The 27,212-nt window shown below is 42.4% G+C and overlaps 2 protein-coding genes across 3 annotated transcripts in view; both read right to left on the bottom strand.

Annotated features, from left to right (window-relative positions):
* The window catches only part of LRIG1 (leucine rich repeats and immunoglobulin like domains 1), a 149,861-nt gene that overhangs the window by 48,120 nt on the left and 74,529 nt on the right, over nt 1-27,212 (bottom strand). The gene's annotated exons all lie outside the window — the stretch shown is intronic.
* On the bottom strand, nt 6,881-9,024 carry LOC148115559 (uncharacterized). Its single transcript, XM_087887959.1, has one exon. It carries the CDS (start codon nt 8,600-8,602, stop codon nt 6,881-6,883), a length of 1,722 nt encoding a protein of 573 aa, XP_087744085.1. The 5' UTR covers nt 8,603-9,024.

Raw genomic sequence — 27,212 nt, 5'->3', positions numbered from 1 at the left:
TGCTTTCGAACTGCTAGGTTGGCAGAAGCTGGGACAAGTAACGGGAGCTCACTCTGTTTCACAGCACTAGGGATTCGAACTGTAGAACTGCCAATCTTCTGATTGACAAGCTCAGCATATTAGCCACTGAGCCACCATGTCCCCCCTCACCTGGCATAGGATCAGTTTATTTGAGAAATTACCTGGCCCCATGGTTTCTACCTAGCCAGCATGTGCCAACAAAACTGACACAATGAAGGTCCCTTGGATTACACAGTGCCATCTGTAAGAATCCAGAAAGCATGCCTTCTCTTGTTATGGTGCCTGCCCTCTGGAATAAGATCCTCCCTGAAACCCATATAGCCCCACCCTGTTGATATTCTGTACAGTAATTTTCTTCTTCATTTAATTCATGTCTTTATTATTTTTATAAATAACTCAAGGTGATGAACACACATAATACTCTTTCCTCCTCCTATTTCAAACATAACAACCTTGTGAGGTGGACTGGGCTGAGAATGTGATTGGCCCAAAGTCACCCAGCTGGTTTTCATGCCTAAAATGGAACTAGAACGCATAGTCTCCTGGCTTACTTAACCACTAGACCAAACTGGTTCTTTGCGTTGAAGATTTGGTTGTCCTCCCAGGCCTTGAGTGGAGACGAGTTCAGCCCAGTGGTGAAATCTGAACCGGTTTGCTGGCCGCGCATGCGCGCCAAGAGTGCACTGTGTGCGCGCATGTGCAGTGCGCACCAAATGCATATTGTGCATGCCCATGTGTAGTACGCACCAAGCGTGCGCTGCATGCATGTGCATGCACAGTACACACCAAAAGGAGGCTTGGGAACATAAGTAGAGCAGCGGGGGGGGATCAGCTGTGCCGCGTGATTTAGATTCACTAGAAAGCAGGATTTCCTGTTTTCTAGAGATTTTAAATCGTGCGGCATAGCTGATCGTCAGAAATACTGGTTCGGAGGAACCATTAGCTTTTTTTTTACTACCAGTTTGCCTGAATAGGTGTGAATCTGTAGCATTTCACCACTGGTTCAGCACTTTTTGGGATGTCTCTTTGTCTATGGCTGTCCAGAATAACTGGATTTTATCTTGTTCTGTTTTGAGTTTTTATGCTGTATTATATTGAGAATCAGTTGGAGTTGGTCAGTGACTACATGAATTAAATAAATAAATGAATGAATAAAATCTACAATGGGGAACCTAGATTTCCTAACGTAATTTACTGATAGCCAGAGGAAGATGGTACTAGCATAGCTCTTTTGAATGATTTATAGGAAATACACATATTTTCCACCCAAACCATTTCAAATACACAGAAATATGATACATGTGATATGTTAATGTTTGCATTTTAGCAAAGATCTCAGGATTTATACCTGGAACTACCAGACCCAGGGCTAAAAAGCCAGGAAAGCTATCTATTCACTTTCTTCTAATTCCAATGCCATTCGAATAGGCCAGATGGAATTGTAATGGCCAATGGTATGCCTTGAGAGATTCAGACATTTGAAATGAAGAACAAAATTGGCCATAACAAATCAAGGATAAAACAAACATTTTAACTTCATGCTTACTTTTGCCATAACTCGTCTTAAAATGGAGAAAAATTCAGGCTACCCTATGCATGTTTCCCATGAATTGTAATAATGGGTCACGGTAATGAATATGTATTACATTGTATTGCTCCACAAATGACTTCCAGCAAAACAAGGGAAAGCCCATCTTCTGAATCATGTCCTTTGCTTTTATTAATATCTCCGCTATCCTATATTTCCCAAGGAAATTGCAAAGGCTGGTTGCAATGTGTTCATCAAGCAGGAATGGCTATCCAGAAAAGCAGAACATACTTTTCTCAGAGGCCACTGAATCACAAGGTCCAAAGGGAACATCTGGTAGATTCTCAAAGCTATTGCCAAAGCTGTTCAGGTACAGCTCAAATGCGTACAAAGAGCAGAACATGTACTCCTGATGTGCTTGGGTCAGCCACTATGAAATTCAACATAAACTGTATGCACCAACATTTTAATTAGTAGCAGCACTGGCCCTGGAGTAAGATGATGGGTTTGCTTGGAAAAAACAAAGGAGAGAAGAGAGCCAATTCCCCTCCTTGGATTTCCTATCTGCAGGAATTTATGGATGTTTTATTCCCCTGGAATGAAGACCGGCTGCACAGACATACAACCACTAATCACCACAGGATAAATGTTAAGCAGTGGGGTTTAAAGCAATCCGACTCTAAGAAAAAGTACCACTGGTCTGCGTATGATTAAAGCAATCTTTAGCTGTTGCTAAAATCAGTGAGTAGCATTAGCTGGGTATGCTGGGTGACTTTGGGCCATTCTCTCTTAGCCCAGCCCACCTCACAGGGTTGTCATTGTGAAGAAAATAGGAGGAGGAAGATGTGTTGGATATGTTTGCTAACTTGAGTTATTTGTAAAAATAACAAAGATAGATAGATAGATAGTAGATAGAGGGAGGGAGGGAGGGAGGGAGGGAGGGAGGGAGGGAGGGAGGAAGGAAGGAAGGAAGGAAGGAAGGAAGGAAGGAAGGAAGGAAGGAAGGAAGGAAGGAAGGAAGATTCAACACGACAAGCTACAAAGTAGAAATAATAGCATATTCTATAGAAAAGAGCAGAGGGAATGGTTTTTGGAAAAAAAAAAACAGAGACTGAGGTAGAATTTTAATATCACTCTTATATTTTATAGGAATAAAAATCTACTGTTTCTCATCTATATGACCAAGAAAAAACAGATTCAAGAAGAACTCTGACCTGTTAATATAGAGAATATCACTCATGGTAGAAGATGAAAGTGGATACCATATATACTTTTTAAAGAGTGAGCATTTCCTAAACAACAAAGATTACCTAGGACTAACAAGAGTTAAGGGAATAACACTATCACTCTTTCCAGATCAAAAGCATTACTGATAGTATAGCAGAATCGAAAGAAAGGAAGGAAGGAAGAGAGAGAGAGAGAGAGAGAGAGGGAGGGAGGGAGGGAGGGAAGGAAGGAAGGAAGGAAGGAAGGAAGGAAAAGAAAGAAAGAAAGAAAGAAAGAAAGAAAGAAAGAAAGAAAGAAAGAAAGAAAGAAAGATATAGCAATAAAGATGTTACTCATTTAAATTGATACAAGAGATTTTGTAATTTTTGGAAGTAAAAAGTTACTCCTTTCAAAATAGATAAACTAGAGCCAGGGTATGTAACATTATTTGTTTGTATTTATATAACCGCAACCTTCTTGTGAGTCCTGACCAATCATCTTTCTTGAGTAAGAAAAACAATGATTCCGCTACACTGAGGTACTTGAGACTCCACGGAAATGAACGTGTGGAGTCAGTAATAAGAAATGTGGTAAGCACTAACAGGAACAAGATGACTGAAAAATGGTGATAGCCAAGAATATTGTGTACTTTCATTTCCTTTCATATTAAAACTTCACAAACTTTATGCAAATTTTCACGAGGCTGAATGACTCCAACTTTTCAGTTTAGAGGAATTTCACTGGACAATATTTCTTAAACTCACTTTAGATAGGTGGCAAACAAATTTAATAAACAACCAAAAGGGGCGTTGGTCCTACCTGATACGCTCCTTCTCGTTGAGTGGAGACAGCAGCCAGTGTGGGTACCACTCATCCAATCAGATTGAAGGACTGAGCCAGCCAATAATTTCAAGTCCCGCCCCTGTTGCCGGGCAGACCCAGCTTTGGCGAAGACTCGTAAGACTGACTCGGCGTGTGGGCATAGAAGGCAGCAAGCCACCAGGTAAGTAAAGAGAGAAAAAAGGACAGACAAAAGACACAGCCGGATAAGGGAGGGTCTGGCTGCTGTCTCCACTCAACGAGAAGGAGCGTATCAGGTAGGACCAACGCCCCTTCTCCATTGAGAGTGGAGACAGCAGCCAGTGTGGGACATACCCCAGTTCACTGTCCCGAGTTTAGGGTGGGAACCGGCTGGTCAGCAACAACCGTCTCCCCGGCAACGACACGCTGAAGCACCCGTCGTCCGAATGCTGCCTCCGCCGATGCAAATTGGTCCAATCGATAATGACGTATGAAGGGAACCGGCGAAGTCCACGTGGCCGCCCTGCAGATCTCGAACAAAGGCGCCTGCGTCGCCCATGCAGCAGTCGTAGCAGCGCTACGGGTGGAATGAGCGGTCACTCGAGCTGGACGCGGAAGGGAACGAAGGTCGTAAGCCGAGGCGATGGTATGCCGAATCCAACGACCGACAACAGATGAGGAGACCTTGCACCCTTGGGAAACGGGCAGAAATGAGACAAACAGCGACTCCGAACGACGGAAAACAGATGTCCTCTTAATGTAGATCCGCAAAGCCCGCCGTACGTCGAGCGAGTGCCATCTGCGCTCCCGGGGATGAGCAGGATGCGGGCAGAAATTAGGCAGAATGATTTCCTGCGATCGGTGGAAAACTGAATTGATTTTTGGGACGAAGGTAGGGTCCAAGCGGAGTACTACACGGTCCGAATGAAAGACACAAAGGTCAGAACGGATAGACAATGCTGCTATCTCTGATATACGACGGGCCGACGTTATCGCCACAAGAAAGGCCACCTTGCAGGTGAGTAGACGGAGACTAGTAGTTCGCAAGGGTTCATACGGAGGTCCCGTAAGCGACTCCAATACTAAAGGGAGATCCCAGGTCGGATATCTGTGTAATACAGGAGGACACAAATTCGTAGCTCCTCGAAGAAAACGCCGGATTAGGCGATGTTGCGACAATGATGGCAGAGATCCGCAGACCAGGACCGAAGACAGCGCGGCCACATGCCTGCGTAACGTATTGGAAGAGAGGCCTTGAGCCAGACCCTGCTGCAGAAAGCATAAAATGTCCACAATGGATGGCTGAAGAGCAGAAACGCCAGACTCTGAACACCAGGAACAGAAGGCACGCCAAGTGGCAGAATAAATCCGATCCGTAGAAGGGCGGCGCGAGGCCTGCAATGTCTGAATAACGTCTGGCGGAATATGTACTGCAGTCAAAGTGCCCCGCTCAACCGCCAAACGGTCAGGCTGAGCCAGGCCAGGTCCGGGTGCAACAGAGCGCCCTGGGACAGAACGTCGTCCTCGAGGGGGATGCGCCACGATGGGGCCACCGAGAGGGACACAAGGTCCGCATACCAGGGTCTCCGGGGCCAATGAGGTGCTACAAGGACCACTTCCGCCCGCTCGTATAAGATCTTGCGAACAACCCTGGGTAGGAGTGAGGTCGGGGGAAAAGCGTAGAGAAGACCCGCCGGCCATGGAATCCGAAGAGCGTCGACGCCCGCAGCCCGAGGATCTGGGAACCGGGCAAAGAACCGTGGCAGATGAGCATTCGCGCTTGTTGCGAAGAGGTCGATGATCGGCATGCCGAACCGACGCGACAGCTCCTGAAAGATCCGTGGATGGAGGCGCCACTCCGCGTTGTCCACTCGACGACGACTCAGCCAGTCCGCTTGGGAGTTGTCCACTCCGGAAATATGCTCTGCCCGGAGGGAGCAAAGGTGCCGCTCTGCCCAGAATCCCAGTCGCAGGGCCAACAGGAGAAGCGACCTCGACCTGGTCCCCCCCAGCCTGTTCAGGTGCGCTTTCGCTGCAACATTGTCCGTCAGAACGAGGACGTGGGAGTTGGAGACCAGATTCCGGAAGGCCCTGAGAGCCAGGAAGATCGCCTGTAGTTCTAGCCAGTTGATCGGGCGGCGGGACTCTGCCGGGCTCCAAGTGCCCTGAGCCAACTGGCCTTGACAATGGGCCCCCCAGCCGAGGAGACTGGCATCTGTAGTTACTACCACCCTCTGAGGTTCCAGGAAGAAGGACCCCGCAGCTAGGGCCGGGGAGCGCCACCACCGCAGGGATCGGCGAACAGCAGGAGGGACCGGAACCGGCCTGGATGACGTGCCTCTGCCCGCCTTCTGCAACGGCAAGAGAAACCATTGAAGTTCCCGTGCGTGCAGTTGTGCCCAAGGAACTATGGAGATGGCCGAGATCATCTTGCCTAACAGTTGGGAGAGGACAAGAGGGGAAACTGCCCTACAAGCTTCCACCTTGGAAATTAACTGACGAATACCTGCCTGTCTATCGGGGGACAGGAACACCTTACCCTGAACAGAGTCGATAAGGGCCCCCAAATGGACCAAACTGGTGGACGGGGAGAGGTGACTTTTATCTAAATTAACCGAGAAACCATGGGCCGCCAAGGTCTCTACAGTGAGGCGAACATCCGAAACTGCCTGAGAGAGAGAAGGGGACAACAGGAGAATATCATCGAGGTAACATAAAAGCCTAACAGAACGGATACGAAGAGAGGCCGCTAAGGCGGCCAGTACCTTCGTAAAAGTACGGGGGGCAGAGGAGAGACCAAAGGGTAACGCCCTATATTGATAATGGACCCCACCGTAACAAAACCTTAAAAAACGCCTATGGGAAGGAAGGATAGGGATGTGCAAATAAGCCTCCGTAAGGTCTATGGAAGAGAGGAGATCGCCCCTCCGAACACCGGCTAAAATAGTTTGCAATGATTGCATTTTGAATTTACGGTACACCACGTACCTATTCAAACGTTTCAGGTCCAAAATAGGGCGCCACCCCCCCGAAGATTTGGGAACCAGGAAAACCCGGGAATAGAAACCCTGACGCTCCTGACCCGCAGGGACGGGTTGAATAGCCCTAATGGTCAGGAGATGCTGAACTGCTGCGTCCATAAGGGACTTTTTGTCCGAATTACGAGAAATCGGACAGCAGACAAAGGAGTCAGGGGGGATGGAGACAAATTCGATAGCTAGACCAGAACGAAGAGTGGCTAGGACCCACTGATCAGAGGTGGACCGTTCCCAGGCGGCCACGAAGATGGCCAATCTGCCGCCAATGGGAGGATCAACAATGTAATTAACGCCGGCGACGGATGGAACGACCTCCTCCCCCTCGAAAGGGCCGTTTAGACCCGAACGATCTGCCCCGGAATCCCCTATCCTGTGAGCCCCGATGCCTGCCAAAGTTTGTGGATGGCCGGGGCGAGGGAAGGGAAGAGTAGGAGGAGGGCCCCCCAAAATCATTACCTCGAAACTGGGGACGAGAGGGATAAGGGGAGAAGCGAGAATCCCCCCTGCGGAAGGCCGCCGCCAAAACCTTTCGTTTGTCCCTCGTCTCGGTCAAAAAGGGATCTAAGGCTGCCCCAAACAAAAGGGACCCCCCAAATGGGACCGAAGCGAGCTTCCACTTATGTCTGGCGTCCGCCTGCCAATGCCGGAGCCAGGTCAAACGGCGAGCCGTAACAGCCGAAGCTAACGATTTGGCAGCGAACCGTGCAGCGCCGAGTGTCGAGTCCGCTGAAAACTGAACCGCAGCCACAATCTTGTTAAGGTCATGCTTGATACGAGCATCCTCTGGTGATAACTTCTCTTGTAACTGGCGGAGCCATAACAACGTGGTGCGGTTAAAAAAAGATGCTGTTGAGGCTGCCTTGATGGCCCATGCGGCCCCTAGATGTGCCTGTTGGAGGACCTGATCAGTACGGCGTTCATCAGGGCGTAAGTTTTCAGCGGGATCGCCCGGAATGGCGGCAGAAGACAGGAGAGCAGCGATGGGAGCATCTATTGACGGAAGCTGCAGAAGAGTGTCCAGTTCAGCTGCGACGTGGAAATTCGTACGGTCAGACGAAGACGGGATAGGAGCAGACCCCGGCGAAGACCACTGCCGCTTCACGACATCCAGGAAAAGCGGAGGCGTGGGGATAGCCGTAATCGGTTTGGCCGGCTCGGCGAACATCGGGTCCAAAGCCCCAGGCGGCACTGAAATGGAAGTTTGGGAAGTTGGGGAGGAAAGTTGGGCCGTATTGACGGCTTTAAACAGAAGAGATCTGAACAATGCCTGCGGAAAGAGGGCAGTAGACGGCGGCTGATCAGGTGGAAGATTCTCGTCGTCCGACAACCCAGAGTCGCTGTCGTCCACATCCGACAGGGTGGAGAGATGACCAGCTTGGGAGCACGAAGGAGAATGAAGCGCTCTAGAGGATTCGAGCCCCGAGGAACGAGGCTGCTCTGGCGAGACAGATCGAACAGAGCCAGCCACACTGGAGGTACGACGGCCCTCCGCCAAGGTCTTTTGTACCGCAGCTTCGATCATCTTTTGCAGTTGGTCGGTAGGAAGAGGACAAGTCACCACTTCCTGAGACAGAGCCGGATCCACGGGAACCGTAGAGGAATCCTGAGGAGATGGTATATCAGGAACATCCTCGACAGTGGGCGGAACAGTAACAAGGTCCACAGGAGCAGTGCCCCACAAATTCAAAGTGGAGATAGTGACAGGACAGTCCCTGAGAGACAGCTGGTCAGGAGTAGCCGGCCGGGAACCCTGTAGCGGAGCAGAAGCCGTCGATGTCTGAAGTCCAGTGCTCGCTTTTGCACAAAGTTGAGTGAGGACTTTATCCCTGCGTTTTTCTACTTTGTCCAGCGCACTGCTATGCTTCCTACTCTTGTGATGCCCATGAGAAGATGGGGCAACATGTGACTGTGCAGGGTCTTGATGCGAGGTAGATGCATCCTCCGACTGCCTCTGAGTAGAAGAACTGTTTTTACGACCATATTTGGATTTGGCCAATGACTTTGGCATAATGGCAGATGCAACAGTCACTAAACGAAGACAAGGTGGGGAGCGCGGCAACTCCACTAAATTCAAGTCCTGTGCCCACAATTCCAGAAGCAAAGGAAGGGGAGCGCAGGCACTCCACAAAATGGCCGCTGCAATTAGGGAGACAGCAAATAGTGGCTGGCAAGGGCGGCGGAAATACAAGCAGCTCCAACAGTCAAAGGGAGGGGGCGCGAAGCTCCACGAACACACGCACAGCCAGCCAAAATAAATATAGTCCAGACAGATGCCCTTTGGGGTTGCCAACAGCAGGGAAGACCAGCAGTTCAGATGCAAGCGCTGGGGTGGGGGGGGGCGCGAAGCTCCACACACACACGCTCTTGATGGGCAACTAACAGGAAGCAGTCCAGGCGCTGTAGCAGGGAGACGTGGTAACAAGGGAACCCTTCAGGCCCGGCTCAGCTGATCGTCGGCTGTTAGAGCTGCAGAGAAAGGGCGGGAGCCTAAAAAAAACTCCACTAATTAGCTCAGCTGTTTGTCGGAGATAAGAAGCGGCGATTCCAGCGCTTTTAGCAATGACGGAGCTTAGACAGCAGAGGAGGCAACCGGAACAGCAAAGGCAGCAAATTCGGCTCCCAGGAGGCTTAGACAAGCAAGCCCAGCAATCCAAAAGACCAAAGAAATAGTCAGAAAAAATTTTAAAATAAAAGTTGTACACGGAGCCTAGGGGCGACAAAATGGCCGCCGCCACAGAAACGGCGCGAAAAAACGGCCTAGAAGAAAAAAGCGAGGCCCTGGGGAAGGCGTTTGGCAAGGAAGGGCCAGATCCTGAAGGAAGGGGAATGCCAAGCCAGGCAGGGGCACCGAGGAACCCCCCCCAGGGTCCCCAAGGGAACAATTCAAACGCCCTCACACCAGAGTCCTAACAGCCCTTAAAAGGAAAAAAACTCACAAAGTCCAAAGGCAACCAAGTCCATAGGGATAAGCAGAAGAAACGTCAGAAAACAGTCCAGATCAAAAAACACCAAATATTCCAAAGCAGAACAGATAATTTGAAGAAAGCAGACAGAGCTAGAAACCCACACGCCAGTCCAACTGAAGGACTGAGCCAAAAGCTGGGTCTGCCCGGCAACAGGGGCGGGACTTGAAATTATTGGCTGGCTCAGTCCTTCAATCTGATTGGATGAGTGGTACCCACACTGGCTGCTGTCTCCACTCTCAATGGAGAACAAACTGTGAGTTGGGCTTCATCTCTGGCCTTCAGTTTGCACCAATTAGCTCTCAGAACCTGCTAACTATATCCACTGTTAATGAGAGGAATTGGAGGCAGATGGTCCCAAGGAATTTTGAAAAAGATTAGATATTAGCAATAGCAATAGCACTTAGACTTATATACCACCTCACAGTGCTCCACAGCCCTCCCTAAGTGGTTTGCTCAGGGGTGAAATGCTCCCGGTTCGGACTGGATCGCCCGATCCGGTAGCGATGGAGGCAGGTGGTTCGGAGAACCGGTAGCAAAAATCCCTGCCCCCCCCCCATGTCCAGCTGAGCCGTGCGATCATCAGAGGCTTTTTTTCTTTTAAATGCCTCTGCCGATCAGGCAACTCAGCTGGGATCGTCAGAGCCTTTTGAAAGCATTTTTTTTACAACCTCTTCGCCAAAGAGATTGTAGAAAAAATGGTTTTAAAAGTAAAAAAAAAAAATGGCCACGCCCACCCAGTCACATTCCCCCCCCACCAAGCCACACCCACAGAACCAGTAGTAACAAATTTTAGATTTCACCACTGGGTTTGCCCCCAACAATTCGGGTCCTCATTTTACCCACCTCAGAAGGATGGAAGGCTGAGTCAACCTTGAGCCTGGTGAGATTTGAACTGCCAAATTGCAGGCAGCTGGCAGGCAGCAGAAGTAGCCTGCAGTACTACACACTAACCACTCCGCCACTGTGGCATATTGGATGTTTCTTGAGGTGATCATTCCAATAATTAAATATATTATACTGTCCCCCTCATAAACCAGATTCCTCTGTAGCTTTCAGCCCAAAGCAGCTAGTTTGAAAACCCCTGCCTTAAGAAACATCGATCAACAATGGAGTCCCAACTACATTCTAAACTGGAACTCAGAAGCTGCTCTTCATTCTTCCATGTCTGCGTGCTCATGGGCACACATACAACCCTTCTTCTTTATTTCAAGTATACTTTTTGCTGCACAACTTCTCTTTCCCTTGTCTGGCTAATTTATGGGTTTGGCAAGATGAATAATGGTCTTATATTCATGTTAGTCTTAGATCTCCAACAGAATGTCCGGCTGAAATATGAACATACGTTTTGATGTTTCTTATGAAAGTTAAAGCACAATATAGATCACAGGTGTCAAAGGTGCTATCACGTGATGTTTTGTGATGTTTTTCCCATTTGCGGAGTTGGGGTGGGCGTGGGCTGCGAGTGTGACGCATCCAGCCCAAGGCCCGCCAGTTTGACACCCCTGGTATAGATGAATGACCTAAAACAAATGATTGGCATTTCTTGGATGTATTTTGCAGCTTGTCATTCACTATCCCTACCCCAAAAGACTCAAATTGCATAGTATATATAAAATAAAACTATGTAACATTGTTTTTCTATCAATGAATTATATTTTTTTAAGGTTAGCACCTGGAATTTGAAGCTTTCTACATGGTTGGCCCTTGAATTGAAAAAGAACAAAAATTGTCCTGCTCTGACAATGACAAGAGTACAAGACAAAACCAGTTTCTATTTATTTATATAGCATGTTCTTCAGAGTAGACCTCTACAAATGTTACACTCTCTGCTCTTATAAGGTACATTTTTATTAACTGACACAAATCCAATTAAGGGCCGCTTTAATCGAATTCATGGTGATTGGAAGCACAATTCATCCAGACAACTGACCATTATTTAGCTTATCCTCTGGAAGGTACAGAGGACAAAATAGCATCCCTAAGAAAATTCTACTCCCCAAATCTTATAATTAATAAATGTATCCACCTGCTTGTTGATAATTGCACAAAAGTGATTTGGCCCCCAGTTTCCTTTGCACTACAGTATTTCCACTCTTGACTTTCACAAAAGTAAACAAGTACTATTTCTAGCTGGGTCAATCTCACTCACGTCTATTACAAAGCTCCTGTTTATTTAATGTGTGGGCACAGATGCTGACTGATTACCTCACTCAAGGCTTACATCACCTTCACCTCCATCACAAGACATATACACAGGAAGCCTCAGGTATCTTTCTCACTGGCTGGCAATCCATGTGTTTTTCCAGAGTTGACGTCCCAACCCTCTAGGCAGGCATCTGTGCTTATCGTAGTCATTTTCCCAGCCATCATCTGACCAATATGATGTTTTAACAGCTGCTTGAAACCCTCAATTTTATTTAAAAAAAAAGAAAGAAAGAAACCACCATCCTAATGGAAGGAGCAGAGTGCAGAATCCCTTGGTGATAAAAAAAAAATAGATTTAAAAAAAATCCCCATCTAACTCTGTTCACTCCTTGTATGGGACTGTTTTAAGCCTGGTTAAATCATCATTAATCTTTAATTTACAACCCTGACTAAACGACCTTCCCAGAAGAGACGTGACTAATTTTCGTTTGAAAAATAGGCCATTACAAATCAAATGCATCAATATAAATGATTCTGATTCAGCTGCATTGCTTTTTTGAAATGGTCATTATTTCTATCTTGGATTTATAGTCTGCAAAAGAACGGGAAGCAAAGTGGTTAACAGAAAAAGCAATCTTATATTTTAAAAAAAATCCAAACACAAAAATAAAACTAAGAAACTTTGAAAGAAGTAAATTATAAAAATCACAATTCCCGAGCAGCTTAAAATGCCATATTCCAGACAGCCCATCTAGCTTGCCAAAAACTAAAGTCCAGTCTCAATAATGATGTTTCTCCTCTTTGTATCAGAATTGTAGAAAAGATGAGATGTTCTCTTCTATCAAAGTGCTCAGTCACTGAGGATCCTCTCTTCTCTTTTTGCTAGACACACCTTATTAGCGAGGATGACCCCTTTGCAAATCTTAAAAGTCCAAACAGGTATAAGGTAGCTGTTGACATTGAAACGCTTATTTTCAACCACAGGTTTTAGCAAAAGATAGCTGTTTCACTCTTGTTACAAATCATCATGAAAAGACAGAGCTTCACTGAAAGAAATCTCTAAAGATCTGTGGAGAGATAAGCGCCTATAATGGGGGAGAGGGGACCACAAAGGGGAGGGAGGAAATGGAACCTGTTCTGAAAGAAAAGAACTATTCCTGCCTAGGGAAATTCTAGCTAAATGTTCCGTCCGTTTCAAAGATTCCAACAAATAAAAGAAGAAAAAAATAGTCTAAGCTAAAATGCTATGCTTTGAGATTAAAATGCAACAGTAGTAGAATAAATACATCTGAACTAAATCAGTTGAACTCTTCCAATTAACCTCAGCTTAACCAAAGTAATTGTTGTATCTTGCTTTAATGGCAATATAAAATGTAAAACTAATCTGGAGACAGAAAATGATGGCTTGGTGAAAGGATAAGATGGATGGACGGAAGACAGGCACAGGCAGTATACATATGCATACACACATACAATAAACACACACTATGCACACACAGTGCAAAATAAAATTTATCAACAATGCTGCTTTTGAAAATCACAAGTAGCAACACCAGCTATAAGGAAAAAATCCAGAAATCCGGAATAAGTTGCATCCTAATAGCCAGCTCAAGATCACAACTATGTTTCTGCATGCTTAAAAACTCTCTATCAGGCAATGTAATATTCAAAGCAGGGGGTAGGAACCACATCTACCTCTTGTGACACTTTAAGTGCCATGTCAAAATAAATTAAACAGTAGCTTTTTTCAACTTGACATTGATTCCTGCTGACTTTGCTAACAGTTGCAGCAGGTTGGAGTATGAAAGAAGTCTGCTGCTGCTTTCCTTAAGGAAGCTTTTTGAACTTCCCATTCTAGTCTACAATCATGGATTTTCTTGTTGGTTTCCTATGCAAGTTCTCACCAGGTCAAGCACTGTTTAGCTTCTAAGTTCAGATGAAATCAGACGAAATCAGACAAGTGCTGCCACCTATCAGCCAGGTGAGCAAGAGAATGTGATAGATACACTTAAAAGGTAAAGGTTCCCTTCGCACATATGTTCTAGTTGTTCCCAACTCTAGGGGGCGGTGCTCATCTCCGTTTCATAGCTGAATAGCCAGCGCTGTCCGAAGACGTCTCCGTGGTCATGTGGCCAGCATGACTAAATGCCAAAGGCGCACAGAATGCTGTTACCTTCCCACCAAAGGTGGGCCCTATTTTTCTACTTGCATTTTTTACGTGCTTTCGAACTGCTAGGTTGGCAGAAACTGGGACAAGTAACGGGAGCTCACCCCGTTATGCGGCACCAGGGATTCGAACTGCTGAACTGCTAACTTTTCGATCAACAAGCTCAGCGTCTTAGCCACTGAGCCACCGTGTCCCTATATTATAGACTTATTTATTTATTTATTTATTTATTTAGTTAGTTAGTTAGTTAGTTAGTTAGTTAGTTAGTAAGTAAGTAAGTAAGTAAGTAAGTAAGTAAGTAAGTAAGAAAGATACACTTACTGAGGTCCAAATTGGTTGGTTCTCAAGTGGTGACAACTTTAATAGGGCTTTCCTAAACCTTACTGGGGATTGTAATGGAGCAAAATCCGACAAAGACACAGACAAAATGAATATATAATTTAGCCATTAAGTTTCAACTTGCCTCGAACCTTAGATGAAACCTACTGTTAAGTGAAATGTGAGAATACAAAAAAGAAATGCAAAAAAGACCTTTGGTACAGAATGTCTTTGAGCTCTATTCAGTTCTTACTAAAACAAGAACTGGGCAGAGAATCATTTGAAAATAGGTGAAAAATCTACTCAAAAACACATTTTCAACTATTAGCAAACACATAGGTAGATTTTGTGCATGATACCCTATCCCTAAACTGGATAGGGATATTCTTAACCCTTTTTGTCCAGAGAGGCTCCAAAAAGCTGATACTAATTGGCTCTTTATTCATCACCACTGTTGTTGCCTCAGATTTTGTGGAGACATCTTTGGTTCATCATTCCTTGTTCAAAAGCCTGTAGTGTATTTTTTCATTATTTGTTTTTTTAAAAGGCGGACATTACCTACCATTTCAATATCTTTATTGCCAATTCTAAGGCTGATTGTTTTATCTGTTGTCATTAATTTGGCCTTTAAGTTTAGTTCCATTTTTTCACTATGCTGCTCAACTTTTATTATTAGGGCTTGAAGATCCTTTGCATTTTCAGCTACCAAGGTAGTATTATCAGCATAGTGCAAATTTTTGATGTTCCTTCCTCAAATTTAAAGCCATGCCCATCCTTTTCCAGTCCAGTTTAATCCTTAATATATATTCAGGATATAGGTTGAATAAATAAGGGGAAAATATACAGCTTTGTTGAACTTCTTTGCCAACCTGGAGACAATCTGTTTTACTACGTTTCACCTGTTCCCTGACATTATATAAATTTCTCATGAGGACAACAAAATAAATCCCACAAGAGTAACATTTACCTCCCCTGCTTCAGTGCCAAGACTATTTATATTCATACATCAGCAAATAGACCTGAACCAATTTAAATAAACCAAAAATGTAATTGAATTAGTTGATAGCTACTGTCTGCCTGTTTCAAATAAAAAAACCCTAAAGATTCTCAGAATAATGCAAAAGAAAGATCAGGTTTTCATCTATTCCATTACGATGGGAAAGACCCAACAAGAGTATTCCTCCCAATGTCCATCATCAAAATTTTCTAGAAGGATGCTGCTAGCATGCTTGTTAATTGATGGGGATCGAAAGGGCAGCCTCCTGAAAACTGGTACAGATCTAACTTCTATTAAGAGAAGCGGATTCAAAAGCTGCCAACCCTGTTTGCCACTCTCTTTGTGTCTGACACATGAAGATGTCTTGTTCCACGTCAGACCACAGGGCCACCTCTCAAGATGTATTCAAAGCAATTTTCCAGGTTTTTGAGACAACTGTGAGGCACACACCTTTCCCAGGCATACCTACCATGTTTCCCCAAAAATAAGACTGGGTCTTACATTAATTTTTGCTCCAAAAGAAGCATTAGGTCTTATTTTCTGGTTAGGTCTTATTTTCTGGGAAATACGGTACTAAATGTGTCCGTCTGGTTGACAATCTTAACTGGGGCTTATTTTGGGGGTAGGGCTTATATTATGAACATCCTGAAAATTCATGCTTGGTCTTATTTTCCAGTTGGGTTTTATTTTCAGGAAAACACGGCAGAAACTTTCGAGACATTCCTCATGGAAAAGCCATGTCACACCATTGAGCCCAGCCAACCCCCAGAATATATAAAACTTCAGCCATAAGAATGTGGTACACTGGGATGAAAAAAGGTGAAAACACAAAGTAGCCAGGGATTTTGTTCATATCTGGTATTCCATTCCCATCAGAATTTCCTCAGAAGTTGTAAATGCTCCAACACTGGAAGTTTTTAAGAAGATATTGGATAACCATTCAATTCCCACTTAAGTTGTAAACACTTGCGACACAGTTGTGAACACTTACAGCATAATCTTTGGCATTTTTACTGAAGCGTTAGTCACCTGTATTCTACTGGGCTCCTTAACAAGGGAGTTTAGGACTGCAGCCTAAAATCCATCTCTTTCCTCCACAAGGGAGTATGAAACTTCCTGATTGTTTGTAAGGTTTTTGTGCTGAAATCAGAGAGACGGGTGTGTCCTCTAAAAGACAGACTCTCACAGGCAAACAATCTTTGCATAAGCAACTCTTAACCTACAGGAATTTAATCAAGTGTCTTTACTGCTCAATTACCATTCCTTTATACAAGCTAGATTTCAGATAAAAAGATGGAAGGATGTACTGATCTGAAAACAAAAGCTAAATAAAGTGAGTCCTTTCATTTCAAGGCTCCCCGCCCCCAGTCATACTTAGCAAGAAATAAGGCACCCTTACTATCATAGTTCAGAATTCAAGCATACATAATACATGTATTTGGGTACCTGCATGGGTATAAATGCACACACCCATACACACACAAAATATTTTTGGAAAGTGTTTTTTCTTCTTGATTCCTATAAAAAGTACTGCTTCTAAGACCACAAGAAAAGCCTGTGATAACTTTCATGCATTTGTTCTGAGTTCTTCCTCATAAATTATAGGACTAGCTAAAAGTCAGAACACGTCATTTGATCTGGAATTTCACAGTTCTTATGCACTTTTTGCTTTAATTCTCCAGACTGCAGCGAGCTAAAGTTCTTCTTACATAATCAGATGAACATAAAACTTATATAGATTCTAAATCTGGACTGGAACAGAAAGGGAAGAAGGCAATCCAGAGTGTGATGTTAATACTGAACAGGATAGAGAAAATTATAGTAATGATAGACAGGTATGCTTGAAGCTCTCAGTCAAACCTATTGGGTTCAGGTAGGCCCCTGATGTGAGAGTAAATCTGTTGTAATGCTGAAGCGCTATACAAGAGCCTCGTGAATTTCTTTAAGCATCAAGGATGGATGGATGGATTTCAGCTAATCAATGTCACAATCAATTTATATCACAGGATGAAAGAAAATTACAAATGTTTTCCTAAATTAAATTGGAAAATAAACTAAAACATATATATATCAAAACCAAAGTTAAAAATTGAAATTGAAACTAAAAATGTATTACAGCCTTTGAACTTGTTATGGTTTTGGCCTTTATTTATGCTATTTTACATTGCATAATTATACATTTTTTCATTAACCACTTATCGTATTTTTTTTAATCCCACAATAGCTATCTAGAATAGCTTTTCACAAGTTGGGCAGTCATACAAATTGTTAAGTAAAACAAGTTTTTAAATATGACATAGAAAGGAAAATAAATAAATTCTCTTATCTTGGGTATGATATAATCAAAGAGAACAGTATTTTGTTTATCATTTAAAGGAATGGGAATCCTTTAGAAAGATTATTTTGTAGTCTCAATTAGTCACAACTTGTCTAGTTGTCTAACTGCAAAGGAACTAACACATCAGACTACCTCCTAGGTAGAATGGAGCTGGTAGAGATTTACCCCTATATTTAACACTTAGTTAATACTTCCATGATCACTTTAGACTTCTGTTAACACTTTCAAGACATACAAGATAAAAAGTGTAAAAGGTGGCCTGCTTTCTACACTGTTGAAAGCGCTTGTCAGTGACTGTTGTCAGAGAAACCCTGAGATATTACAGGAAGGGAGCTGTCCATCTTCATTTTATTTTTACACCTCTCTGATCATGTAGACTTATAACAACAGTTTTCTGCATCTCTGAGCAAAATAGTCCCATTAGCTGAGAAAAGACCTAACTTTGAACATCACAGGTTTATCTCTTTTCAATATCCAATATCCTGCAAGCAATCGTGCAAAATCAATTTCTAAAATGCATTCAGGAAGCTCAGAGACAGAACACACTAATTTACAAAACAGAATAATAATAATAATAATAATAATAATAATAATAATAATAATAATAATAATAGTAATAGTAATAGTAATAGTAATAGTACCACCTCCATTGGGGAGGTATGCAAGACTTCAGAAGGCATGAGCAAGCAGACTAATCCATTAGACATCTTTCTGAAATAACTACAAGAGCTGTGGTGGCGCAATGGTTAGAGTGCAGTACTGCAGGCTACTTCTATTGACTGCCGGCTGCCTGCAATTTGGCAGTTCAAACCTCACCAGGCTCAAGGTTGACTCAGCTTTCCATCCTTCTGAGGTCAGTAAAATGAGGACCCAGATTGTTGGGGGCAATATGCTGACTCTGTAAACTGCTTAGAGAGGGCTGTAAAAGCACTGTAAAGTGATATATAGGTCTAAGTGCTATTGCTATTGGTACATATAATCTCTCCTTGAACCACCTCCTTTCCAAATTTCTCTAAAGTTATGTATTTTGAGGAAAGACTACAGTTTATCCATCATGAGCACACAGAATTCTTTCCACAAACTGTGTGCTAAAGCTGATTTTTTCCCCACAGGATCCTTCTTATATAAGATCTATCTATAGGCATTGGACTTTTTTTTCAAAAATCCAAATGCTTTGTATCCAATTCTTTTTTCCAAATTGTGCATTTTGTGCCCCACCTCAGACAAGAAGGTACAAACAGCAAGCTTTTTTCAGTGAGAAGATCAGGATAAAAAGTCAGAACACCTGTAGCACACTCTCTCTAGAGGGGGAGGGCAGGGAGAATTTAAAACTTAAATATTGGCTAAGGAAAGCAAAGCCTCTATTTAGATATGAAACCTTTTTGCCTAAAGCAATCGAAGCAACTATGGAAATGGATTCTCATCTCAATATGTCAAGTGACAAAGAACACCTTTGTTGTAATTCAAACAGCTATTTCCCTTTGAAATTCACCCAGACTATGAGCAAGTTAAAGAGGAATTCTCTTTGTGACGCTTAGTCCTAAATTGATGATAAAGTAAGATTACACTCTTGGGGTTATTACAAACCAAAGAGAAAGATCATTAATTAGAATCGGGTCTTTTGAACTGCTCAAGATACAGGTATCAAGACTTCCTTTGGTAAGAGATCCTTATGAACATTGTCTACATATCATGAAGGTAGGCTCAAGCAATCCTCTCATTCCACTATTGAGAATGATCCATTGAATGAAGATAAAGAGACTTTCCTCAACTGTGGCATTCCAATTAAGAAGGAGACCTGACAACTCTTGTAACTTTTTGGATTTTGTGACAACAATTTAGCCTCAACTTATCATCACTGCTACTTACACAAGATTACAAAATGTGTTGATTTTGACGATGCAATGTTTCTATCATGTCTCAATATTTATGAGTTGCTTTTACATTTATATCATACACTGATTTTAAATATTTAAACAAAGATCTGGGTAATAATAACAATAATGATTTTTTTTCAGCAATTGTGTTGACTATTAGGCTGATATTTCTGCAGTTGCTTTGTTCTAATTTCCTGTGATTAAAACTGGTATTTTTGGCATTATAATTTGTACGGTGCTTTAGATAAAGGACGTTTTTTGTGCTTTCCGTTAAAAAAAAGGAGGGGCTAATACTTCCGGATATCTAGCAGAATAGTAATTGAGAGAGATGTAGAAAAAGTGACATTTCTAGAATTTTATTCATTTCATTCATTTTGTTTTATAAATTCAATAATTTTAGTTACTTGAATTCAGAAGCTGCCAACTCCAAAATTATTCTGGCCAGTTTATACAATTCAGCATACAGTGAGCAAGACTTATCTTGGTGAGCATTAAAGGGGTTATCTGGAAAGTTCATGATTCTAAATTAGACTAGGAAATTGAAAAAAAGTCCTGGAAGAAAGCAACAGCCAACATTTCTTATTATGCCAAGATTCCATGAATGTGTTTATGTAATGCACAAAAAGTCAATCTTGACTTGAAAACATTTTTTTTTAATGCAATAGTCCATCTTTCCTGAAGCTGCTGGAATTAGGCAGGTTTAATATTTAAATACAGCATTGCCAACATATGATTGGTTAGTAAATCATAACTATTCTTTATGATGTCACTACTGACACATAAACTTGCGCTCTTAAAAGGGAAGTTGCTATCAAGCCAGTATTAAGAGCATGAACACCTGAGAGACCAGACAAAATCAAGTCCGGCTAAGTCATCCAAGCTGCTCAACCGAACAGGATTTTCATTACGGTACTGGTTAACATTGTGACGTGAAATTGTTGGGCAGAATGCCTCATAGCGCCAAAGATCCAGATCCCATTCCTGTTTCTGATAATTCATCCCAATCTGGCAAGGTTGAATCAGAACAGAAAGAAGGTCTTCCAGCTACCTGTGACAATACGAATGAAACAGAGAGCCAATCCATGGATCAGTTATCAGTATCAATAATAAAGCTATCCTTAAATCCAGATAAAGAGAATAGTTCTGATGCAGCGACTGATGACTTAACAGTCCAAAAAAATGGTTCTGGTGACTCCTACTGTGAAGGGCAAATATCAGCTTTACCAGCTAATGGAGAACAATTAACAAATTCAGAAGTAATAGTGGACAACCAGCATGCTGACGATAGCACAATAAATAGAGAGCTCCAAGCTATTCTTCAGTGGATGGCTGCTTCCCATCTCAATGTCCCCAGCCTGACATTCATAAATGAAAAGGACAATGAACTATCAAAGCTACCGGAGCTAGCTGAGAGAGCAGGCAACAAAGCATACACAGTGGGTGATATTCTCCAAGAGGTGAAGAGATACTTTGTGCAACAACATACACACCCAGCATTGGGAAATACACCTCCGTGTGGACTGCTGGACTGGCTGCTTGCCAATCTGTGAGAACCAGCTTTTTCATCTCCCTTTGCATTTCTTCAACTGTGCCCCAGGTGCCCAAACCATGCTTTTATAGGAGCAGCAGATACCAACTCAAAGCACCATTGAAAGCTGCAACGCACTGAACTCCACTTGTCGCTACAATGGTAGCCGGTCAAGATGATCAATTAAAAACATTAAAAACCCAAATTTGAAGAGTTTGTCTAGTTTTTTTTGTTTGTTTGTTTTTGTTTTGACAACTTTTGAAACAACTGATTAGGTTTTCCTTCAGGACCATCTGCAAAACTGGGCCTTTGGGGACACTACAGTTCTGTCCAAATTTATTTATTTATTTATTTATTGGTTCGATTTATATGCCGCCCTTTTCCGGAGACTCAGGGCGGCTTACAATGCGTTAAGCCTTCATACTTTTGTATATACCTGCTTAGTAGGGCTTTCAGGGGGGCCCTAAGCGGTGTACTTTTTTATACAAAGTCAGCTATTGCCCCCACAAACCGGGTCCTCATTTTATCTACCTCGAAAGGATGTAAGGCTGAGTCAACCTTGAGCCTGGTGAGATTTGAACTTGCAGTAATTGCAGGCAGCTGGTGTTACTTAACAGTGCTTTAGTCTGCTGCGCCACCAAGGCTCTAGAGAGTATTGCCAAGGGACTACTATTTGCTAGTTAGGTCAGTATTCTTGTTGATGCCGATATATAGTTCTATGTCATCTATCTAAGGAATGAGTCACTCCCTTTGATGGTGAACTTTAAGAGGCTGGAACTAAATATGGTGGGATTGCTGGTCTGCAGGAAATCAGATTCTGAGTCTGGAGTTCAACTTTTTCTAGTATTAATGCATTACTTTTTTCTAGTAAGGGTTAAAGAAGCAGGTTCATGATTTGGAAATGCTTCTAGTTCTCCAGATATCCCTCAATCTCCTGATGACAGCAATGGTCAGAAATGTTTCCACCTGTGTTTTCAGTCACAATCATCCTTAAACCAGACAGATAGATTGCATACGCCTTAGATTAGGGGTATCAAACTCACGTTGTCACGACGTAACATGATGTATCGGGACTTTCCCCCTCTTCGCTAAACCGGGCATGGGCATGGCCAGCACGTGATGCATCAGCCTGTGGCCCGGGAATTTGATAGCCCTGCCTTAGATGCATAATAGTTTAGTTACTTCAATGCATTCTGTGAGAGGCTATTTTTAAGAGAATATCCTGGAGCTTCAAATAATTGAATAATCTGCAGATAGACTACCAATTGGCATAGGATCCTGCAAGCATCTTATAACTGTAAAAAAAAATTGTTTGGGCATTTTCTGGACATAGTTCAAGATGTTAGTTTTAAATGGCTAAAGACTTGACTACCTGAGGTATTATTTGGCTATCAACCTTAAAGGACTGGTTTTTAAAAAAATTTTTCCTCAAAGTATTTTTTTTTTCCAATTTTATCGGAATTGTTTGAAATAAGTACAATAATCTCGGTAATATATTCATTTTGATTATAGCTATTCTTCCTATCAATAATAATTGCAGAGCTTTCCTCTTTTTTTTCCCCAAATCTGTTTTAATTTGTTGCAACAATTTATAATAATTATCTTCCTTAATCGTTACACATCTTGCTGTCAGCTGAATCCCTAAGTATTTCACTTTCTTAGTAATCTGAATATCTATTCTTTTCATCAACTCTTTTTTTCTGTTTATCTGTAATAAATAATATTAAAATATATTTGGCAAGGGAAAAAAAAGCAAGAACTAGCTTTAAAATGTTGCAGGATTCAAGAAGTAGAGGAGGTTTTGGGTTACCAAATTGGGAATTGTATTACCAGGCCGCAGTATTAATATGATTGAAAGAATGGATTGTATTGAGACAACCTTAAAGGACTGTCTCTCCCAAGTTGTTTCTACCTGTCCGAACTGGTCCAACAAGATGGGCATGATCCAGGTCCCATCAGCTAAGGAATGTCAGCTGGTGAGCCTCAAAAGATGAGTCTTCTCTGCCATAATGGCCACCCTCTAAAACATTCTCCCTCTGGAAATCAGGTTGGCCCCAACCCTGTTGGCCTTTCATAAAGCCTTAAAGACCTGACTTTGTATCTGGGCCTGGGGTCCCTTCTGTCCCAGTTGTGTTGATGGCTGCTATATTTCTCTCAGGTATGTATTTTAACGGTTGTAATTGTCATTATAATTGTTTTCACTTTTATTTTAAGTATTGTTTGCCATGTAGAGTCATTTGTTGAGATAGACAGCTGTATAAATTAACTAACCAAATCTATCTAGACATGAAGGTCACCAAAAGATCTCTTACAGATGCCTTCATGTTCACAGCAGAGGTGGTTTTCAGCAGGTTCTGACCAGTTCTGGAGAACCGGTAGCGGAAATTTTGAGTAGTTTGGAGAACCGGTAGTAAAAATTCTGACTGACCCCACCCCCATCTATTCTCTGCCTCCCAAGTCCCAGTTGATCAGAAGGAAATGGGGATTTTGCAGTAACCTTCCCCTGCCACGCCCTCCAAGCCATGCTACGCCCACCAAGCCATACCCACAGAACCGGTAGTAAAAAAATTTGAAACCCATCACTGGTTCACAAGCTTGTCACATCTGCATGAATGTCTTTTCTAAGATTGTTCTCAAACCAAGGGAATGCCTTCCTTCTGGTGTCAGATTTAATAGTGCTTTTATTTAATATTACTTTATCACCAGGAGCCGTGGTGACTCAGCGGTTAGAATGCAGTATTGCAGATGAACATTGCCCACAGCCTGGAATTCGATTCTGATCGGCTCAAGGTTCACTTCCATCCTTCCAAAGTCGGTAAAATGAGGAACCCAGATTGTTGGGGGCAAAATGCTGAATCTGTAAACCGCTTAGAGAGGGCGGTAAAGCATTGTAAAGCGGTATATAAGTCTAAGTGCTATTGCTATTTGTATACCATTGCCCCTTAAAAATCTGAAGTGGTTGACCACAGATATCCCATTCTTTCTATTTCAAAAAAAGGCAGCAAGGCCTTCATTTCTAAAACAAATCCTCCAAGAAGTTGTATTAGCAATTTCATCTCTGCTATTTTTTTCTTATAAACACAAAAGCATACAATATAAATCAAAGCAACAAAATAAACCCATTTGGGTAAAGCTAACTGATTTGATAGTAGAACTACTCTTTTGAAGGAATTGGGAACCCTGGAATAGTTTATTTTAGCTGACTGTATTATGTTTCCCCAGCATTTCTTGGAATATCTGAATGGAGTGAGGTTACCTTAAAACCAGCTAAAATGAGCCCTATGTTTCCTCAGCCCTCCCCTGACAGTCTCAACATTGCTTTCCCAAGATTCCCCCTCTCTGAAAAAGAAATGTTTTTTTTTTTAAGAAGTGAAAATGAACCAACCAGGAAAGGCTGTCCTACTTCTCTCTACTAGGAAATGTACCTTCCAGACCAAATCTCCTTGTGTCAGCAGGAAACATGAAATCGGTAATTTTTAATTGGACTGCACATCAGGCTGCTATTTCCATTTTCTCTATCCACTGAATGCAATTTAGCAATCATTTTTCTAATTGAAAACCCATTTTCAGAATCTGTCTTTTTGCTACAGGTTTTGTAGCAAAACTGGTTTGATTACAGGTTTTGATTGCAAACTGGCCAATTGTTGTTGGGCTTAAACTGTATTCTGTACGAAATGAAAACTGTTTTTGTTTCAAGCATAAAACTGTCCCACTTGGAATGTTAGGAAACAGATGCATTCCAGTGAACAAAACTCAGCACGTTCCGAGTTCTGACGGAACAAAGCTAGAAAATGTTTGAGTGGTTCCAGGAACAGGAAATAACGGAAACCCAGCATATATATTCCTTGCTTCTCCCAAATTTGCTTTTTTTCCAAAAGGCAAGTGGACTTTGTTTTTCCCTGACAATGTTTCGCTTCTAATCTAAGAAGCTTTTTCAGTTCTCCAGAAGTGAAGAAGCTTCTTGGATGAGAAGCAAAATGCTTTCAAGGAAAAACAAAGTCCAGTTGCCTTTTGAAAAAGCACCTTTGGGACAACATGACCTGGATGACTGAGAATCTCCATAAACATATTCCTTGCTTGGCACTCTACACTCTATGGCCTCTAGAATACAATACACCTGTTCATGTTAACTGCTACCAGATTCTCAACTTAAAAGAAAATTATACAGAAGATGGTTTTTAAAAACATTTCTGAAAATACTAAAAGCACTTCCCAGACTAAGCAACAGAAACAATATTGGAAAAGCCAGTTACTTAGACTCTTTCACCTAACATAGGTAGTGCAGCTCTTCAAATTAAGGGCTATATAAGGAATTAAATATCTCAGCCATATATTAACAGAATAAAATTTCAACTATTAACACCTTCCAGCCTAGCGATAGTAGCCAAATTGTACAGATGTTATTATTTAAAAACACGTGGTAAGAATGTGCTGGGTCAAATAGTCAAAACCAAGAGCTATAACAGTCAAGAACACTTTTTTCTGCATAGCTCTTGGTTTGGAAGAAAAACAGCCTTTTGCAACACAAAGTTCTTCAGATATTTTAGGAAAATTTGCTACTAATTCCTGGAGGAAGCAGTCCCAACAACTGGAAGAGAGTTAGGCAACGAGGACTGCTATGAAGTACCGTGTTTTTCGCTCCATAAGACACACCTGACCATAAGATGCACCTAGGTTTAGTGGAGGAAAACAAGAAAAAAAAAATCAGGTGGAGCCTGAGAGGACCACAGATAGGTGTCCTCTCATTTGCTAGCTCTGCCTATTGACTTCTGCATTGTGAAAAAGAGACAGAAGAGGTGGGCAATGACAAAGGCAGAAGAGGTGGGGTTCAGCACTGTAAAAGGACCCTGCCGCCGTGGCCCGGCTTCTATTCACCAAAGGACCGGCACCGTTTCCACACACTTTTTTGGGGGCAAAAGTGCTTCTTATGGAGTGAAAAATATGGTGTTATATTCCAACCTAAAAGTGGTGACAGCCATTTAAAATTTTCATGGCAATACAAGACACTAAGCAATCTTGTACTGAGATCTGAACTACATCTGAACTACAGTTTAAACCATTTTGTGTTACTATTCAAAGGCACCACACGTATGCATCCATGCACCCTGTAAAGTGGACCATTACATCTACAAATTAAATTCATTCATAGCTTCTTTCTTTTTTTTTCCTCTGCTCTACCCCATCCACTCATTCCAAAGATCCATCTAAATTAATACTTCTCAGTTTTGGTTCTCCAATTGCTGAAGTTTTATCCCCACGAACAGTTACTAGCAGACCCATGATCAACAACTGTGAGAGCTGTAGTTCAATATCATCTGAAGAACCACATTTGGGAAACTGTTCTTTTCAGTAAAAGAAAGTGCTTATTTTTTAAGTGTTCAGCATCCTAAACTCAGCTCCTCCTACACGGTCTATTGAAAGGGAAGACAAATTAATTTCCATGTATTCTGAAACAGCAGTAGTAGAATACATAATTTGCAATGCATTGCTCATTATTAGACTAATCTGTTTAATTATAATTTAATGTGAATTCATCTCTACGCTAATGAATTTGTAAAGATCACCAGTGTTTTCCAAGAAAGATTTATGCACTGTTTAGCAGATGAGTAGCTCTATTGATTTTACCCTGATATTTATATTACAGCATGCTCCTGAGTCCTTTATTAATTATCCAATCCTATTTTCCACTCTGTTGGTAAAAGGCGAAAGAAACTAAATTTTTAAACTCCTCTTATAACTTCTTCCTCTTCAATGTTTTTGTCTTAACCCTAAGAGCAATAGAAATAACAATAGCACTTTGACTTATATACTGCTTCATAGTGCTTTACAGCCCTCTTTAAGCGGTTTACAGAGTCAGCATATTCCTCCCAACAATCTGGGTCTTCATTTTACCAACCTCAGAGAGAATGTAAGCCTAAATCAATTTTGAGTTGGTGAGAATTGAATTGCTGGCAGTTGGCAGAATGAGCCTGCTAAACTGCATTCTAACCACTGCGCCACGACAGCTAAACTGAAAGGGCTGAACAACAAATTTCAACTAGCATGTTATGGGGTGTTTGGAGTTCCAAATAGTCATATGTGGAACAAGGGACACGGTGGCTCAGAGGCTAAGACGCTGAGCTTGTCAATCGAAAGATCGATCAGCAGTTCAGTAGTTCGAATCCCTAGTGCCGTGTAATGGGGTGAGCTCCCATTACTTGTCCCAGCTTCTGCCAACCTAGCCGTTCGAAAGCACATAAAAAATGCAAGTAGAAAAATAGGGACCACTTTTGGTGGGAAGGT

The sequence above is a fragment of the Pantherophis guttatus genome, chromosome 2, assembly GCF_059756535.1.
Source record: "Pantherophis guttatus breed Tessera chromosome 2, ASM5975653v1, whole genome shotgun sequence".
Classification (NCBI taxonomy): Eukaryota; Metazoa; Chordata; class Lepidosauria; order Squamata; family Colubridae; genus Pantherophis; species Pantherophis guttatus.
The sequence above is the reverse complement of the archived record's forward strand: the minus strand, read 5'-3'. Positions and strand labels throughout refer to the sequence as shown.

Excerpts from the sequence above, each read along its gene's own strand:
- LOC148115559 (XM_087887959.1), bottom strand. The coding sequence starts at position 8,602 with ATGCCAAAGTCATTGGCCAAATCCAAATATGGTCGTAAAAACAGTTCT.